Source organism: Rana temporaria, chromosome 4 (genome assembly GCF_905171775.1).
Source record: "Rana temporaria chromosome 4, aRanTem1.1, whole genome shotgun sequence".
NCBI lineage: Eukaryota > Metazoa > Chordata > Amphibia > Anura > Ranidae > Rana > Rana temporaria.
In genome coordinates, this window is record NC_053492.1 from 75,024,571 (window position 1) to 75,044,440 (window position 19,870).

The 19,870-nt window shown below is 42.7% G+C and overlaps 1 protein-coding gene across 1 annotated transcript in view; it reads left to right on the top strand.

Annotated features, from left to right (window-relative positions):
• LOC120936309 (cytosolic 5'-nucleotidase 1A-like) overlaps positions 1-19,870 on the top strand; it is a 64,649-nt gene that overhangs the window by 28,099 nt on the left and 16,680 nt on the right. Inside the window, exons 3-4 of the mRNA XM_040348553.1 lie at positions 9,783-9,912; positions 13,350-13,472. Of these exons, the coding sequence (XP_040204487.1) occupies positions 9,783-9,912; positions 13,350-13,472 (253 nt within the window). The remainder of the gene's footprint in view (positions 1-9,782; positions 9,913-13,349; positions 13,473-19,870) is intronic.

The following is a 19,870-nucleotide window of genomic DNA, read 5'->3' on the forward strand; positions in this document are numbered from 1 at the left end:
TAATAAGCACAGTAATATTTGCTTAGTGGCAGCCGCCAATAGAGGGGTAGATTCAGGTAGCTGCGCTTTATGTTACGGCGGCGCAGCGTATTGTATTTACGCTACGCCGACTCAACTTACAGGAGCAAGTGCAGTATTCACAAAGCACTTGCTCTGTAAGTTGCGGCGGCGTAGAGTAAATGGGGCCGGAGTAAGCCCGCGTAATTCAAATGTGGAAGGGGGGCGTGTTTTATGCTATTATGTGATGACCAGACGTGATTGACTTGATTTACGAACGGCGCATGCGCCGTCCGTGTACATATCCCAGTGTGCGTTGCTTCAAATGACGTCACAAGGACGTCATTGGTTTCGACATGAACGTAAATTACGTCCAGCCCTATTCGCGAACGACTTACGCAAACGACGCAAAAAATTCAAATTTCGAAGCGGGAACGACGTCCATACCTAACATTGGCTGCGCCACCTAATAGCAGGAGCAACGTTACGCCGAAAAAGCCTTACGCAAGCGACGTAAAAAACTACCGCCGGGCGCACGTACGTTTGTGAATCGGCGTAACTAGGTAATTTATGGATACGCCGGCGTAAATTCTCTCTGAATCCGGCCCTCAGTCTTCTTGAAGCAGATGTAAAATGACAGCTTCGAAGACCTGACATGTTATTTTTATTTTAGGTTCCTACTGACATATTGGCCTAATCCTGGTTAAATACTGGTGGCTTAAATGTGATTTTTAAGTGTTATGTGAGAATCTCAGTTCATTAATTGGGAGATTAAATGGTAGCATCACAATGACTTTTACTTCATGCAGTAAAGGTGCTGCCTAGTCATTCAGGACTTTGTGCAAATATTTCAGTTGGAGATCACACCTTGCAGCAAGCTCTGACCTGTATTAGATAACATAAGTGAATTTCATATTATATTAGACTTCTGTTAGGAGGTGAATTTTAAAGTAATATTGTTCTTTAAATGAAAATGACAATGAAGTCTACATAAAAAAAAAAAAATAGAAAAGGCAGCCCTTACCTGCTCTGTGCTATAATACGAGTGTACCGTGCTTGTTCACAACATAGATGTGTTCTCTGCACAGGCTACGTGGAGCCCTTTCTCACTGGGGTGTGGGCTGCGTTACTGGCGCTGCACGGGGCGTTTTAACCCCAAACAACTGTTTAACAAGGGGTTAAAAGCGCCCACGAACCGCTGCTGCCAAAGTGCTTTGCAGGCGCTTCGGCAAAGCTGCCCATTGATTTCCATTTAGATGTGGTGTATACACGGCTCCCGCACCGCCCCAAAGTGCCTGGAATCTAGCACCAGTTGATATATCATTAAAAATACATAGAAAAAAAAAATGCATAAAAAATCCCATCCTCCATAACTTCACATTTCTAAAAAGCAAACCAAACATGACTATACTCTGCTGCATAATACAATACACTGTAACAATAATCAAAACAGAATGTTGTATCCAAAAAATATAACAATATGGACACAGATAGCTAGATTCAGGTAGCTTTACGCCGGCGTGTCAGTAGATACGCCAACGTAACTCTGAATATACGCTGTCCTAAATTTAAGCGTATTCTGGAAAACAGATACGCTTAAATTAGGCTAAGATACGAGCGACGGGTGCAATATTTACGCTGACCGCTAGGTGGCGCTTCCGTTGAGTTCGGTGTAGAATATGCAAATGACTAGATACGCTGATTCAGAAACGTACGTGTGTCCGGGGGATTTTTTTTACGTCGTTTACGTATGGCTTTTTCCGGCGTAAAGTTAGTCGAATAAATAGCTGGCCTAGTCAATGTTAACCACTTTAGCCCCGGGCCTGTTTTTCAGAGTCGGTGTTTACGAGACAAAACCATTTTTTTTTGCTAGAAAATTACTTAAAACCCCCAAACATTATATATTTTTTTTTTCTAACACCCTAGAGAATAAAATGGAAGTCATTGCAATACTTTTTGTCACACCGTATTTGCGCAGCGGTCTTACAAGCGCACTTTTTTTTGAAAAAATTCACTTTTTTAAATGAAAAAATAAGACAACAATAAATTTGGCCCAATTTTTTTATATATTGTGAAAGATAATGTTACGCCGAGTAAAATGATACCCAACATGTCACGCTTAAAAATTTCGCCCGCTCGTGGCATGGCGTCAAACTTTTACCCTTAAAAATCTTGATAGGCGACGTTTAAAAAATTCTACAGGTTGCATTTTTTGAGTTACAGAGTAGGCCTAGGGCTAAAATTAATGCTCTCGCTCTAACGATCGCGGCGATACCTCACTTGTGTGGTTTGAATACCGTTTTCATATGTTGGCGCTACTCGCGTATACGTTCGCTTCTACGCGCGAGCTCGTCGGGACGGGGCGCTTTAAAACATTTTTTTTTTGCTTTTCGCATTTATTTTTATTTATTTTACAATTTTTAACACTGAAAAAAAAAAAAAAAAAAAATTATCACTTTTATTCCTATTACAAGGAATGTAAACATCCCTTGTAATAGAAAAAAGCATGACAGGTCCTCTTAAATATGAGATCTGGGGTCAAAAAGACCTCAGATCTCATATTTAGGCTTAAATGCAAAAAAAAAAAAAAAAAATTTGGAAATGTCATTTTTTCAAATGACAAAAAAAAAAATGTTTCTTTAAGACGCTGGGCGGGACTGACGTTTTGACGTCACTTCCGCCCAGCGGAGCTATGGGGACGGGCGAAGGAGATTTTTCCTTCAGTCTCGTCCCCGCTCAGCTGCCGGATGGTCGCGATCTCCTCCGCCGCTACCGACGGCTCCGGTAAGCGGCGGAGGGCGCGGAACAGCGGCGGGAGGGGGGGGGGCCCCTCTCCCGCCACCGATAACGGCGATCTCGCGGCGGATTCGCCGCGGAGACCGCCATTATCGTTAACACGGCCGCCCACAGAAGAGATGAATATCTCGATTGTGGCAGCAGCTGCTACCGTTACCGAGATATTCATCTCTAAAGTGATGACGTATAACGGCGGTGGGCGGTCGGCAAGTAGTTAAGTATGGCCAGCGTTCCCGCGTCGAAATTAGAAAATTTTACGTTGTTTGCGTAAGTCGTCCGTGAATGGGGCTGGACGTAATTTACGTTCACGTCGAAACCAATACGTCCTTGCGGCGTACTTTGGAGCAATGCACACTGGGATATGTACACGGACGGCGCATAAAACGTCAATCACGTCGGGTCACCACCCATTTACATAAAACACGCCCCCCTCATCCCCATTTGAATTAGGCGCGCTTACGCCGGCCCCATTTACGTTACGCCGCCGTAACTTAGGAGGCAAGTGCTTTGTGAATACAGCACTTGCCTCTCTGACTTACGGCGGCGTAGCGTAAATACGCTACGCTACACCGCCGTAAAAATGCGTGGATCTACCTGAATCCAGCTAAGTGTATCCCTTTCAACCCTTTCACAAAAAAAATGTGCTGAAAAACTCGGCTTATACTCGAGTATATACGGTAATAAGTAAAAGTTTCTTCTTTGTTAGCCTGACTACAGTAAAGTACAGGGATGATCTCTGCTTTTTGTGTGTTAGTAAATATTACTGCTCATTGCCATGTTATTAAAAGATTAGTAAACTCTTCTGTAAGATTCAAGGCATTCAAGAATTTTGCAATAATCTGCAATTGAATTTACTGTATCTGCTGGGTAACCAATCTTTTAAGTTGCTGAATTTTTTTTTAATGGTTGGTTTACAAGATTTGGATTATAATGCCTGTGCTGACCTTCTGTTTTTCGCTGGGAAACTGGGGACTAAGGCCAGGCACAGGCGATGTAATCCAGAGCAAAAGTAAAAAAATAAAAGAAGTAAGGTAAGGTAGGTATATCCAGTGAAGGTAACAATCAACATCAGTGAATGGTCAAAGTTGTGTGCATGATCCAACCGTTTGATTGAACTTTTGGCCCACCTTTTGCTCTATGCAGCAGAAATCTGCTCTTATTAGGCCCCGTACACACGACCGGATCTGTCCGCTGATATTTGTCCGACGGACAGTTTCAGCAGACAGATCCGGTCGTGTGTACAGCCGACCGGACCGGATTCCCGGCCGAGCGGACTTTTTCCAGCGGACTAAAATTTCCTAGCATGCTAAGAAATCTGTCCGCTGGAAACCTGTCCGTCGGACGTGTTCGGTCGTCTGTACAGACTCACCGGACATGTCCGACCGACCGCCATCCCTCGCATGTGTCGTACTGATTCGACGCATGCGTGGAAGCTTTGAACTTCAAGGCCGCCCACGTCGCCGCGGCGACAGCGCGGCCACGTCCCTGCATATTGTTTACGCGCGGATTTCTGTCTGATGGTGTGTACAACCATCAGACAGAAATCTCCGGGCGGACATGTCCGCTGAAAACGGTCCGTCCGTGTGTACGAGGCCTGAGTGTTCCTGTTTAGGTAATGGAGGAAAAGGGCATGCACAGGCTACCTCAGCACAAGCTTATTCTTATTTTAGTGAGAACAGCCATTGATTTGTCTCCCAAAAACAGTTATTTGGGGACTTTCCGAGTTGTAAAAATGAATTCATTACTGAAAGTTTTTGTCATACTGTGTATTGGGATTAAAGATGTTTAAGGAGCAGGTGATGGTTACAGATATCTGACATTTGATGTTCTCTGCATCCAGCCTTGGAGAAAGTTCTAGTTTTGCATACCAGTCAGTCTTTTCCTGTAAAGCTTTGTCATAACTAGAAAGCCCTTGGGGTGCTTGAATGTCCACAGCTGACAGATAAACTTTCAAAGGTAAAGCTGCACGAGCGACCTCTCAAGTATTGGGCAGATTAGGTCCTTTTTAGCCATAATATGTAGATAATCAGGTAATATATACAGTAGCTCACAAAAGTAATTGCACCCCTCACATTTTTGTAAATATTTTATTAAATCTTTTTATGTGATAACACTGAAGAAATTACACATTGCTATAATGTAAAGTAGTGAGTGTACAGCCTGTATAACAGTGTAAATTTGCTGTCCCCTCAAACTAACTTAACACATAGCCATTCATTTCAAACCGCTGGCAACAAAAGTGAGTACACCCCTGAAAATGTCCAAATTGGGCCCAATTAACAATTTTTCCCTCCTCGTTGTCATGTGACTTCTTAGTGTTATCGCTCTCACTCTCTTATACTGGTCACTGGAAATTCAACATGGCACCTCATGGCAAAGAATCCTTGCTCTACATAAAGATGGCCTAGGCTATAAGAAGATTGCCAAGACCATGAAAGTGAGATGCAGCACAGTGGCCAAGACCATACAGCAGTATAAAAGGACAGGTTCCACTCAAAACAAGCTTCGCCATGGTCGACCAAAGGAGTTGAGTACACGGGCTCAGCGTCATATCCAGAGGTTGACTTTGGTAAATAGACGTATGAGGGCTGCCAGCATTGCTGCAGAGGTTGAATGGGTGTGGAGTCAGCCTGTCAGTGCTCAGACCATACGCTGCACACTGCATCAAATTGGCCGTCATCCCAGAAGGAAGCCTCTTCTAAAGATGATGCACAAGAAAGCCTGCAAACAGTTTGCTGAAGACAAGCAGACTAAGGACATGGATTACTGGAACCATGTCCTGTGGTCTGATGAGGCCAAAATCAACTTATTTGGTTCAGATGGTGTCAAACGTCAAAGACAAGTGTGTCTTGCCTACAGTCAAGCATGGTGGTGGGAATGTCATGGTCTGGGGCTGCATGAGTGCTGCTGGCACTGGGGAGCTACAGTTCATTGAGGGAACCATGAATGCCAACATGCACTGTGTTTGTTTGGAACTTCGATCTGCGGTGAGCTTGATGCTATAACTGTGACATGCTGGATTACTAATATTTTTGTTGTAATCATAATTTGTGTGTGGGGGGATTGGCTATTACAATAAACAGTTTGACACTATGGAAAGCATTCCCTTGTATTCTTACATGATATATCCACCTCATTGAACCGTTCCTGTCAAGGAGAGCTAAGTTTCCAGTAAAAGCACTGCAGACTTGCTTTTCGAAGGAATCTACAGACCCTGGCAATACTTACCTCTGGTAAGCAGATATACAAAGGGGTGTGTACAAGGTGGATTGGTGCAGGTGTAGCAGCTAATGATTCACAAAATAAGATCTTCTTTGGATCAGAAGCACACTAAAACGCCTTGATTATATGAATTTCACTTCACTGACCTGTCATTAGGAGGAGCAGGTTCTTGGCACCACTCTTTACATGCCAACTTTTAGTGGAATGACAGACATTTAAGTTGATGTTGTCTCCCATGTTTTATATATGTTGTAAAACAATTAATTTACATTATATTTACTGCATTATATGAGAAATAATTTATGTTATTCATATGAAGCGCTGTTAATGCCTTGCTTTTTAGTTAGGCATATATTTTTATATTGTTTTTTGAATTTTATAATATCGGCTGAAAGTGCAGGTTACACATATAGATTGAGCGCTGGGATCAGGGTTACTTACTGCCTCTGATAATCATTTTTTAAATGAAATGTGACATAATGAAGCAGAGCATGATCCCCTCCCTTTAGGGACTGGGCCGCAGGGCAGTATTCCAACATAATGACCCCAAACACACCTCCAAGACAACCACTGCCTTGCTAAAGAAGTTGAGGGTAAAGGTGATGGACTGGCCAAGCATGTATCTAGACCTAAACCCTATTGAGCATCTGTAGGACATCCTCAAATGGAAGGTGGGAGGAGCGCAAGGTCTCTAACATCCACCAGCTCCATGATGTCGTCATGGAGGAGTGGAAGAGGAATCCAGTGGCAACCTGTGAAGCTCTGGTGAACTCCATGCCCGAGAGGGTTAAGGCAGTGCTGTAAATTAATGGTGGCCACACAAAATATTGACACTTTGGGCCCAAATTGGACATTTTCACTTAGGGGTGTACTCACTTTTGTTGCCAGCTGTTTAGACATTAATGGCTGAGTTGAGTTATTTTGAGGGGACAGCAAATGTACACTGTTATACAAGCTGTACACTCACTACTTTACATTGTAGCAAAGTGTCATTTCTTCAGTGTTGTCACATGAAAAGTTAGAATTAAATATTTACAAGAATGTGAGGGGTGTACTCACTTTTGTGAGATACTGTAGAATGCCCACATTGTCTATGGGTAATTGATATGTGATTGGATAGAAGAAGGCTTGGAAGGTACATGTGATCATACAAGGATTACATGTATACAACCCCCTACTATAGTCTGGAAGAAGTTCAGCCACAGACAGATTTGACAGATTGGGATGGACAAACCTGTTAAAGGTTGGGGTCACCAACACCTGAACTGGGATCAGTTTGTTTGTAAATTATAATGGGACCTTAAGTTTTAATATATATTTTGAAATCTGTACAAACCAATCAGAAAGTCGTGAATTATACGTTCCATAAACATAATCTCAGGAACCATAAATTTATGGTAGCTCATGCTAATGGATGCATTTTCAAAATCAGTAGATGGCCTGTAAACCATCATTTTTTTAAATTATTGTGACAGGTAGTCTTGGATACTAGGCTGATTGTACTAGCGACTGAACTGTTCATTGCTGTTGTCAGGCCTCGTACACACGGCCGAGGAACTCGACGTGCCAAACACATCGAGTTCCTCGGCCAGTTCAGCCCTGAAGCCGCCGAGGAGCTCGGCGGGACGAGAGCTCCCATAGAACAACGAGGAAATAGAGAACATGTTCTCTATTTCCTCGCCGAGGTCCTCGTCGGCTTCCTCGGCCGAAAGTGTACACACGGCCGGGTTTCTCGGCAGAATTCAGCCAGAAACTCGGTCGGAAGCTGAATTCTGCCGAGGAAACTGGTCGTGTGTACGGGGCCTAAGAAGTACCAGTAATTTTCTTTCCCACCTTCTCCCAAGTGGGATCACAAATAAAAATAAAAACCTGATATATATTTTAAAGCACAACTGAAGTTTCAATTTAAATCAACTAAACATACTCCAGGTGCATCAAAACAAGAGGTGTGCAAAATTGTAGAGTTTGTTTTCTTTAGAAAGCATTCAAATCCTGTCCCCTGCACGCATGCTTTGACGAAGCTGAGGGCATGGTTGATTTTGAAAGAGAGACCACTATTTTCACACAGACAGCAAGCGTCTCTACAGCATGCTGGCAGTGGAGAGGCTTTGAGTGGATACTCAGGCTGTGGCTGCTTTTGAAAGAAAAAGAATGGTAGACTTTGCACACCTTTTGTTTTATGCATTTGGAATGTATTTAGCTGATCTGAAAATCCACTTGGGCTTTTACTTTTACCTACTCCGAGTAGGAACACAGAAAGAAGAGAGAGCAAAAAGAGCAGAGACCCAATCTGAACAACTTTGCTTCTTTCTTGTAAACCTGAAGATGAATTGCTCCACAGTTACTGTAACTACTACTGTAACTAAATAGTATTTACTGCTCTGTAAGATAATGTACTGTATATATCTGAATATTCATAGCCTGGCCACAGTTCTACTTTGAAATGTAACTGCACTTTTGGTCTAGTTAAACTTACATCACCGCCTGCAATCCCCTCCCCCCCCCCCCCCCAGCCCCTTTCTTATACGCACCTGTCCCTAATGCAGCATAATATTTCCTCTTAGATTGCCTGGCTGTGTGTCAAAAATATAGTAATGTACGTTTTTGACAAGCAGCAAGGCAATCTAGTGAGTTATAACTTCTTAAGCCTTGTACAAACGACCGTTTTCCTCTGCAAAATCCATCAAGAAAAATGCTGGCAGAGCATTTTTGACGAGAAAAACGGTTGTGTGTATGTTTTTCGTTGAGAAAACTGTTGTGGATCTCGATGAGAAAAAAAGAGAACATGCTCTCTTTTTTCTCGTCGGGAGTCTCAATTTCCTCGTCGCGTTTCTCGTCGGGCTGGTTTACAACGAGAAACACGTTCGTGTGTATGCTTAGAAACCTGCTCATAATAAAGTATGAGACGGGAGCGCACCTTCGGTAAAATTAGCGTTCGTAATGGAGATAGCACATTTGTCACGCTGTAACAGACTGAAAAGCGCAAATTGTCTCTTACCAAACTTTTACTTAACATGCAGTAACATGAGATTAGCAAAAGCAGCCCCAAGGGTGGCGCCAATGGAATCGAACTCCCCCTTTATAGTGCCGTCGTACGTGTTGTATGTCACCGCGTTTGAGAACGACAAGATTTTGTCTTGACAGTGTGTATGCAAAGAAAGCTTGACAAGGTTCTCAACAAGCCTGACAAGAACCTCGTCGAGAAAAACAACGTTTCACTTATGACCAGATTCTCGGTAATGTGTACGAGGCCTTAGAACTGAGAAGATTGAGTATAAGGCCCCGTACACACGTCCGAGGAACTCGACAGGCAAAACACATCGTTTTGCCCGTCGAGTTCCTTGTGAAGCCGCCGAGGATCTCGGCGAGCCGAAATTTCCCATTGAACAACGAGGAAATAGAGAACATGTTCTCTATTTCCTCGCCGAGGTCCTCGTCGGCTTCCTCGGCCGAAAGTGTACACACGGCCGGGTTTCTCGGCAGAATTCAGCTCCGACCGAGTTTCTGGCTGAATTCTGCCGAGAAACTCGGTCGTGTGTACGGGGCCTAAGCCTGGGAGGAGGGCTGGGGTGCAGGATGCTCTAAGTATGCAGCTATACTTTAAATAATAATATTAATAGCAATAATAGATGGAAACTGGTTATTATGGGCTATTGCACATCCTTACTGATCTTCTGTTTTATTAAATAAAACCATGTTCATGTTGCTGATAAGGATTCTGTATTGAGGTAACCCATAACCTGTCTCTTTGCATTTCCCTTATGCAGGCGGTGGAGGAGGTGAATGGGCAGCTACGAGAACTGTACCCAGATAGCGAAGAACTCTTTGATATCGTGCTGATGACCAATAACCACGCCCAGGTTGGTGTACGGCTCATAAACACCATCAATCATTATGGTAAGTCAAATAAATAACTGGCCAGCTTCAGATTTGCTACCACTGTGAAGGGACGCGTCTGCTTCATCTGCTTGGCAGTCCTCTTTAATGTAGATATGTTTATTTGCTTATGTCAGGGCTCCGGTGACAACACACATTTTTCTACTTTCAACAGACTCTCAAATCCCAGCGCTGCAGACTTAACTTGTCACGTTAGAACCATCACCAAGCAAAATGGCTGCCACCTCCTCCCATAGGCCTCTTATATCCAAGCTCTGCTGATACAGTTGTCTTAACAGAAGGATTATGTGCAGATTGCTCAGCCATGAGTAATGATGACATCTCCCCTCTTGCTGCTGGGATGTGTGAGAAGTTGAAAGAGAGAAACACAACAGGCAGCTGGGGTAGGGATGGATCAGTAGGTTTGAGGTCAGCAGATAGAGCTCAGTGAGGAGTTAATCAGGAAGTGGTGGCTTGCCCCAGGGTGGTCTTACTGAAGACTTTCATCATGACACCTATGTCAGGCACTGAACAATAACAAACCCAAGTGTTTCTTTTTCAAGTTAAACACACAGTAAGCCTAGGCCTTTTTTCTCTGATGAGAACAGCGTTTGAGTCCTGCTGTTTCAAATCATTTGCTCAAACTGCAGCATATTTTCTTAAAATTGATTCCTCACCTCTCTACAGTACAAATTACCACGTATCAAAGACTCCCCCCTCTGAAGGTTTTCTGGAATGCAGACATAAGTGCATGTATTTAATTTTGATATATAGCACCAAAATATGCCGCAGCAATTTACTGAAAGCACTGACATCAGTTGACACGGTTGCAATCTAATATTCCTATTACAGTCATGCAGGCAGAGGAATACAAGGGCTAATTTGAAAAGCCATTCAAGATTAACCTGGGCAACATGAAAATAAAGTGTTAATGCTATCTAAGCTGAAGTCAGGAATATTTCAGCTTTTTTTGAATGTATACACAGTAAGCTTTTCCAGGCGTTCTCATCAGGTCTCTCACATTGCTTAGGGGCTGGACTTAAATTTTCTCTTGACTTGGTGCTGTGCATGGCCCCCCCCATGCTTCAGGCTTGTACTGGTTCAGAGAAAGAAGGATGGGGCTTGAACCAGCGAACATTGGTCTTAGTTTTTGGAGATTCTGATAAGCAATTTAGGGATTTAGCTAGTTGCACAACATGAATGTTAGAATGAAAATTAAAGTTGCTTAGCAGGAAGTCCTATATCCCTGATTTAAAGAAGAACTTTACTCATAATGGCTTAATAAAAATAATGTTCTTTAGCAAGGAACATACATTCCACATGTATAATTATGAAACCAAAATGACTGTGTGCTGTAATTAGCCTCCAGCATTGCTCCTGTTTCTTCTTGCTGGAGGCTGCCATTTTACTGAAGCCCAGAGCAGCAGTAAATCTATAGGCTGTCAAAAGATTGACCTCCAACGGCTCTGTGTTTCAGCACAATGCAAAAAATGGAGAGAAACTGAGCATGTTCAGAGCCGGGTTGGACAGTGTATTACTGTATTTTAAACTGTATAGGCACTTATTTTTAATGTTTTACATAGCTATACCTGCAAAGGGAGCCAGCCTGAGATAATCTTGCATAGATTAATTTCCTGTCTAAAGTTGTACTTTAAGTAACAGTTCCATTAGTAGGCTAAGTAGCGGATTCACATCATGGTAAGTACTCCCTATTATCCCATTCTACTGTTATGCCGCATACACTAGATCGGAATTTCCGATGAAAAAATTCTGATGGACTTTTTCATCGGAAATTCCGATCGTGTGTGGGTCCCATCGGACTTTTTTTTCGTCGGTGTTTAGAAATAGAACATGTTTTATTTTTTTCTGATTGACAAAAAAAAAAAACGATAGGAAATTCCTATAGTCTGTGTGCAACTCCAACGGAGAAAAAAACAATTCATGCGCAGAATCAAGTCGACGCATGCTCGGAAGCATTGAACTTTATTGTTCTCGGCTCATCATAATGTTTTATGTCACCGCGTTTTGGACAGTCGGAATTTGGTCTGACAGTGTTCCGACGAAAAATTCCATTGGATTTTTGGCCATCGGAAATACGATCGTGTGTACGGGGCATTAGAGCCCCCCTAAACTCTAGCGCAAGCTTAGGTATCTGAGACATTTGAATGCTTACACAAGGCTAATAATGCACCCTGTGTATTCACGGCGTTGTTCCTTTCTAGCAATGAGTCCATCAGGCACAAAGCACTGAAGTGTGGGAGCCCAAACATGGAAGTATTGGATATTTTTCACTGGTTGGTTGAATAAGTGGTAGGGTAGCTCTGGAGAATGGTTATACTTAATACACTATATGAATGGTTACGGTATATAGAATGGTTATACTTAATACACGATACAGTCTACTTGTTACTTTTCTTACTGTTTAAATTGTATGTAAAAACTTGAAGTTTTCGATAGAGTGGCAATAAGTTAGACCCCCGTCAGGTTTTTATTGCTGGGAAGTTTCCTGCTCTCTATTTTTCCTGGTACCTATTGTCACTGAGACTGAAAGTGATGTAAAATCCAAAATAACAGTTGTCATTGCAAAAAGAGTTAATGCAAATTCTTCTAGTGGGGGCAGCTAGGGAGCTCGTTCTCACCATACTGTATTTTTCATAACGTGCCTTATATTATGCTCTACGATAACGAATGACAATGTGCTGCTTATGTGTTTTGTAGAGTGTTGGCCTTTCATTATCCATTACACTGCAACACACATGCCCATTGTGTGCTACAGTATACTATAGGGAAACACAACATAAAGATGCAAGTGGTCTGTGCCTTGCAGTACTTTGTGTTTTAAAAACTAGTGCAGCTCATATTTTGTCAGGTAAGTTGTGTTGACAGCCCATTTAAAATGATTAGGTTGCCTAATGCAACACACATGCGCACAAAAAAAGTGTGTTTTGCTACAGGGACCATTGAAGCGTAAATAGGCACTAAGTTGTGAAGTGAAATCTTCTAACCCAGGGGTCTCAAACTGGCGGCCCTCCAGCTGTTGCAAAACTACAAGTCCCATGAGGCATTGCAAGGCTGATAGTTACAAGCAGGACTCTGTCAGGCAGAGGCATGATGGGACTTGTAGTTCCGCAACAGCTGGAGGGCCGCCAGTTTGAGACCCCTGCTCTAACCGGACAACGAAAAAAAACTGTCAGGGTTTTTATGCATTCCCCACTCTATCCAAATAAGTCTTATCTTCAGATAAACTCATGTAGAAACACATCACTAACACAATGAGAACATATGAATGCTGGAATTAGAGAGCTTGTGCTCTGCAACAATGGTACCACTAGTTGACTGCACTGAAATATTATGGTATGCAAGCCTGAAGTCTAGTATTGGTGTGAAATAATAGTGGTATAGGGATGTGATACTCAAGATTTGTGTACAAGTTCACCAAAAAATCCTGTATGTTTCAGGTCTGAATATTGAGCGATTCTGCATGACTGGAGGGAAAAGCCCCATTGGCTATCTGAAAGCTTACCTCACTAACCTGTACCTCTCGTCAGACTCTGAGAAAGTACAAGAGGCCATTGAAGCAGGTAAGGTCCACTCACTCTCCTGTTTGTCAACTTTGCATTTTAAACAGGAAAGCCAAGTGCTGGTGTCTGGAAAAATCAATGCATGTCGGTGAATGTGCTCTTTCTATTCGCAGCTCAGTGGCCTGAGCGTTCACTGTGAAGTCATGTTCTGTACAGTCTAAAATGGAGCTTCTTGTATGGGCTGCTGTCTGGCCACATGCTTTTCTTCTCTGGCTCCTTTCACAAGACGTTTATTCATTCCATCCATGAGTACACTACCTGTGCCTCGTATTTCATCTCTGCATCTCATTTACATATGGCTAGTAGGGGCACCTGCTTCCTTCTACATCTGTGCAAATGGAAACCGTGTAGTGCATTTAAAGTCAAACTCTTAATACATGTTTGAAATACATATACGTTTTCTGTTTTACCTGCTAAAGGCTTTGTGATTTTAGCCAGCAATTATTGTAGTTGGAGGTAGGAAATGGACATGGAGAGCTATATTGCTTTTCTAAGAAGATAACTTGCCTAAAGCATGACTTAACCCTAGTAAAAAAATGGATTGCAATTCACCATTCCTTAGATGTGGTGGCTCAATTCATTTTCATTAAAGCTAATTTTTTCAAGTACAGAAAATAACTGTTGGTCTTGCTGGATGGCAATCATTGGCTCTCTTCATAGATGAAATAGAGGTTTGAGCGTAGTCGTCCAGGGTCAGGAATTGTCAATAGCCTTTAGAATGTTTCTTATGTGTTTAGAATATACATTTTGCCCTGCTCTATGCTATGCTTTAAGGATCAAAACTGATTAGTATATCAGAACTGGTATTCTTCTCTTTTGTTATGCAACAGCAACCCAAATTCAATTGAGGTATCCACCACAATGGGGACAGTCAAATTAAAGATTCAAATACAGTAGCTCTCTTTTTCAAACGCATATAAAAGTAGACCTTTTTACTGACGTTGCCATGCCAGTGTGGATGTAATTTTAAAAAGGTTTTCCTTTAGATTTATACTTTTAATACTGTAAGGCAAACAATATTTTTAAAAGCTGCTAGGCAATGCCATTTTCAGCGTTGGTATCCATCCCCTATTTTTTGGGTGGAATTTTCAAATGCAGACCCTTCAGCAACAGGTGGTTGCCAAATTATCACAGTAAACTTTTTAGCCACTTTGTATTTGACTTGCTCAAATACACTTGGTAAACCTTCATTTGATTGGAGACTGCCAGTTAATGCAACTCGGAGGGCTATGAAGTTCTTGATTAACCCCTTAGAAATCTCACCGGGCCGTTCCATCAGGATTGGCTTTTAAAAATGCCCAGTTTTGGGATTGGAACCATAATCATTGTTGTGGATCTCCTAATAAATGTTCTATTGTGGATCCGTTTTTTGGGTTACCAAAACAACAACATGTAGAGACCAATTGCATAATACAATTGAATGTCAACGAGGTACTAATTACATTTCTCATACTGTAAAAATGTGCAATCTCTATTGGTGTCAGGACACATCCAGGTATTTAGTGGGCTTTGGTAATGATAAAATTATGCTGGTCAGTTAATTGGCTGATTTATCCACAACACTACACACTATAGTGAGAAGAATACACAGTACACTCCTTGAAACACATAATTCAAGCACGACAGGCTAATATCCATTAGCAGTATATCAGTAGACCTCCAACAGTATCTTATATGTAGGGTAAGTAAATGCACTAGTACCGTAAAACCTTGGTTTGCGAGCATAATTATTTTCCAGAAACATGCTTGTAATCCAAAGCACTTGTATATCAAAGCATTTTTTTACAGGGTATAAAAGAGAAGAGAGGCACTTCTAAGGCCCCATACACACGATAGAATCCATCCGCTGAAAAATCTCAGCGGATCGGTTTCAGCGGATAGATTCTATGGTGTGTACATTCCAGCGGATCTTTATCTGCGGATATTTCCGAATTCCAGCAGATACAAATTTGTTGACATGCTAACAAATCTATCCGCTGGAATCGGATCCCACGGATCGATCCGCTGGTCTGTACAGACTCACCGGATCGATCCGTCCGAGGGGATCCCCCGCATGCGTCGTAATGATTCGACGCATGCGTGGAATTCCTTATATGACTGCGCCGCGCACGTCGCCGCGTCATCATCGCGGCGACGGCGCGACACGTCATCGCCAGAGGATTTCGGCGCGGATTTCGATTAGATGGTGAGTACACTCCATCGGATGGAAATCCGCGCAAATCCTCGAGAGGATTTATCCGCGGATACGGTCCGCTGGACCGTATCCGCGGATAAATCCTCTCGTGTGTATGGGGCCAAAGTGTAGCAATAAGTTGCTAAATGTCGTACCTTCATTAAATGTAACCATATTGCTACACTTAGAGGCTCCTCTCTTCTTTTTTATACTCAGTTGTGACATGATGCTACTCTTATATCAAGACATCGCTTGTATATGAAGGCAAAATGTATTAAAACATTTTGCTTGTCTTGCAAAATGCTCTCAAACCAAGTTACTCTCAAACCAAGGTTTTACTGTAATTTTAGAAAACGTTTTATACTCAGTTCTTGAACAGAACAAAGGATCAAGGAACTGGTGGCGGGACACGTGAATATAAAGTTTTTTTTTTCCAGGTTATTTTTTTATTGGCAACAGCATCTTGGATATTTTTAAGTTTTCTGTGATGAAAAGGTAGGAATTCCCTTCAAACAAAGGACCCTAATGACTTCCAGCTAAACAGTTCATGTCTGTTCCTATTCCTCGACTGTGAATGTTTTTTCATATGTTTCATAAACTGTTCTTGATAGGATTGGTTTGCAGCCCTCTCGGTATAGTTTGAGAGCCTGGCGGATAAGCTTGGAGTCTTTCCAGGGTCTGTCAATCACACGTTTATATTGCACAGTCTGTCTTACCAATGTATATTGTTTTGTCCATAGTTTGTTGTGCCACGTCTGGCTTTGCTCTTGTAATACAAATGTCCTCCGTAGACAGCACATCAGAGTGCTATTAGACTTCTACTAGTTAAAGGAGAATTCCAGCCTATATAAAAACTGGCAGTAGATGTATTAATCATATTTAAAACAGATCAACAATTATCTGGATACATCCTGCTATATCAAGTGGATTCTGTTATCTAGAAATAATTAGCAATGACCTTGAGGATTTTGCGCCTTAGGTTGCTGTTTTTTAAACTCCTAAATGCGCTGAAGTGTGAAAGTTAGTTCCTATCGGCTAAGGGTGAGTTTTAGGTTGTTTTGTGGACAGCAGGAGGTCTTGCTGGTTGGAAACACATTGGGCCAGATTGAAATAGCCCGGCGTAAATTTGTGCGGGCGTAGCGTATCTCCGATACGCTACGCCGCCGTAACTTAGTGAGGCAGGTTTTGTATTCAGAAAGAACCTGCGCCCTAAGTTAAGGCGGCGTAGCGTATGTGGTCGGGCGTAAGCCCGCGGAAATCAAATGATCCATGTAGTGGGCGTGTTGTATGGTAATGAAGGCTGACCCCACGTATTTGACGTTTTTGTCTAACGGCGAATGCGCCGTCTGTGAACGTAACCCAGTGCGCATGCTCCAAATTAACCCGCAAAAAGCCAATGCTTTAGACGTGAACGTAAATTACGCACAGCCCTATTCGCGAACGACTTACGCAAACGATGTAATCGACGGACAATTTGACGCTGGCCTGACGTCCATACCTAACATAGGATACGCCTCATATAGCAGGGGTAACTTTACACCGGAAAAAGCCTAACGTAAACTATGTAAAAAAATGCACCGGGCGGACGTACGTTTCTGAATCGACGTATCTACCTAATTTACATATTTCCTTTGCGTAAATCGATGGAAGCGACACCTTGGGGCCAGCATAAATATGCAACTAAGGTACGACTTACGCCAGTCGGATCTTAGCAAAATTCCGGCGTATCTTGTTCTCTGAATACAAAAAAAAGATACGCCGGAGCATCCTAGAAGTTACGCGGCGTATCAATAGATACGCCAGCGTAACTTCTTTCTGTATCTGGCCCATTGCATGCAGTGGGCAGTTTAAAGTCTGGGACCCACATTGTCAGAGATGGATACAGGAAGAAAACCTAGGTTACTGGGAGACTCCTGGCTTAAATAAAGGGGAAATACCCGTCTCTGGTGAAATACTTGTCTCTGGTTCCTTCTGAGGGTGGCATGATAAAAGTTTCTTATATCAGCTATGACCCTTCACCTGTCTCCTGCTTCACAAAGTATGAAAATTGGCTTGGCCTGTCTGGCTGCTGTAAGCTTAGTGTGTATGTGTGCCAGTAAAAAGAGGGGTTACTGTGTGCCAGAGTAACCCTTTCCTCTTTTCATTGAGAAACTCAAGAGTGGCTCCCTCCAACAAGTTACGAAAACCTCTGTGTGCAACATGAAGTGCTTCCAAAATAGGAATGGCTCGTTATTGCCCCTTAGGTTCTTCTATAGTGGGCCATTCCTTGTCAAGATATCCTACTGGGCCACCCAATCAGGAGCAGGATTGGGTCCCAGAAATGCTCAGTGACAGGGTTGGAACCACTTGTTCTATTAGGGACTTGTTTTCTGGTTGCCAGATCAATGACATCTAAAGGCCAATCACATAATACAATTAAGTATCAGCAATATATTACTTGCATTTCTCAGACTGTAAAAATATGCAATCTATATTTGTGGCAGGACACACCCAGGTATTTATAGCCATGATAAATACACAGACACTCCTAAACACTGACGTGAATGAACACACCTCTGTGCATAGTATATCATCTTCCTATTACTCCAGGATAACCCCTGCCTCATATGTAGAAAAGAACATCTAACTGACTTGTTTTTTTAATACATTTACTGTGTATGCAATTAGTGCAAGGGGATCAGGGTATATCACAGATTTAATTAGATTTTTGGACAGAGTAAGGGAGGGTCCTAACCCCTTTCAGGCTTTTTTGCCATCTGTGTCTGATTGAGGAGATTTCCGTTTAAGCCCTGTCACATAGTTGTAACAGAAAGGGAGCGAAATCTCTGGTAGTCACCATAAATAGTGTCCCCATTGGAAGTTTTACCATTTTTTTCCTGTTCTGGCAGCCACTCAAATTTGTATTTATTTTTTACTTCCTCGCTGGATCAACTTCATGGGTTGGACTTGATGGACTTGTGTCTTTTTTCAACCACACCTACTATGTAACTATGTAACTTAAGGGGGGCACAGACAGCTATAAAACCCCAACAGGTGCTCTATTTCTTTTCCACTCTATCCAAAAAAAGTCTTGCCTTCTATTATACTTTAAAGGCATTTTCCACGTTGGTAAATAAAAAAAAAACAGCAGATGTGGTCTGATATGAGACAAGACATTTAGCCTGCTGACTTAAAGTGGAGGTTCACCCTAAAACATGTATATACCACCATTCCATCTAGCATACTGCCGACATGTACAGTATGCTGTTTTTTTTTTTTTTCGCTGTACATACCCTTAGCTATTCCCCCCCCCCCGGCTTCCGGGTAGTGCCTCCCGCGGGAGTGGGCATTCCTATTCAGAGACTAAGTGATTGACGTGATGACAAAAGCTTCTCCCCGGCGCATAATGCGTGTCACAAGTTTCCGAAAGAAGCCGAACGTCGGTGCGCAGGCGTCGTATAGAGCCGACTCACAGTTCAGCTTCTTCCGGAAACTGGTGACGCGCATTATGCGCCGTGGGAAAGCTTTTGTCATCACGTCAATCACTTTGACGCGGGAGCCACTACCCGGAAGCCGGGGGGGAAAATAGACAACGGTATGTACAGCGAAAAAAGAAAAAAAAAACAGCATACTGTACATGTCGGCAGTATGCTGGATGGAATGGTATATACATGTTTTTTAGGGTGAACCTCCGCTTTAAAGGTACTAACAGCTATCCTTCAACCGCTTCTGGACCTCCCCATGCATATATACTGCGGTAGGGCAGCCCTTCAGCACAAAATCAATGGCTCTGTACCTGATTATGTTTCCTGGGTCTGGGGTGCGCGTGTGCTGCTGGCGACCAGCTCCCACTGTGATTGGACACAGTGGGAGCTAATCAGTGGGTCCAGCAGACCTGAGGTCCTGCCGATAGTTCCTGAGGCAAGTAAACAAGGCTGATTGCTGTTCTGTGACAGGAGAAGACAGAGATCTTGTTGTGTTTCTGCTGATCGCTGTCTTATAGCACAAGAACCCCCCACACAGTTAGAAAGCACTCCAAGGAAACACATTAAAGGCGTTATAAAGGTAAAAACTATTTTTTTTTTAAATAACAAACATGTCATACTTACCTCCACTGTGCAGCTCGTTTTGCACAGAGTGGCCCTGAACCTGGTCTTCTAGGGTCCCTCGGCAGCTGTTTCGGCTCCTCCATGCCTTGAACTAACCACCATGCTCGCTCGCTCGCATGAAGGTTGTTGGTTCTTGC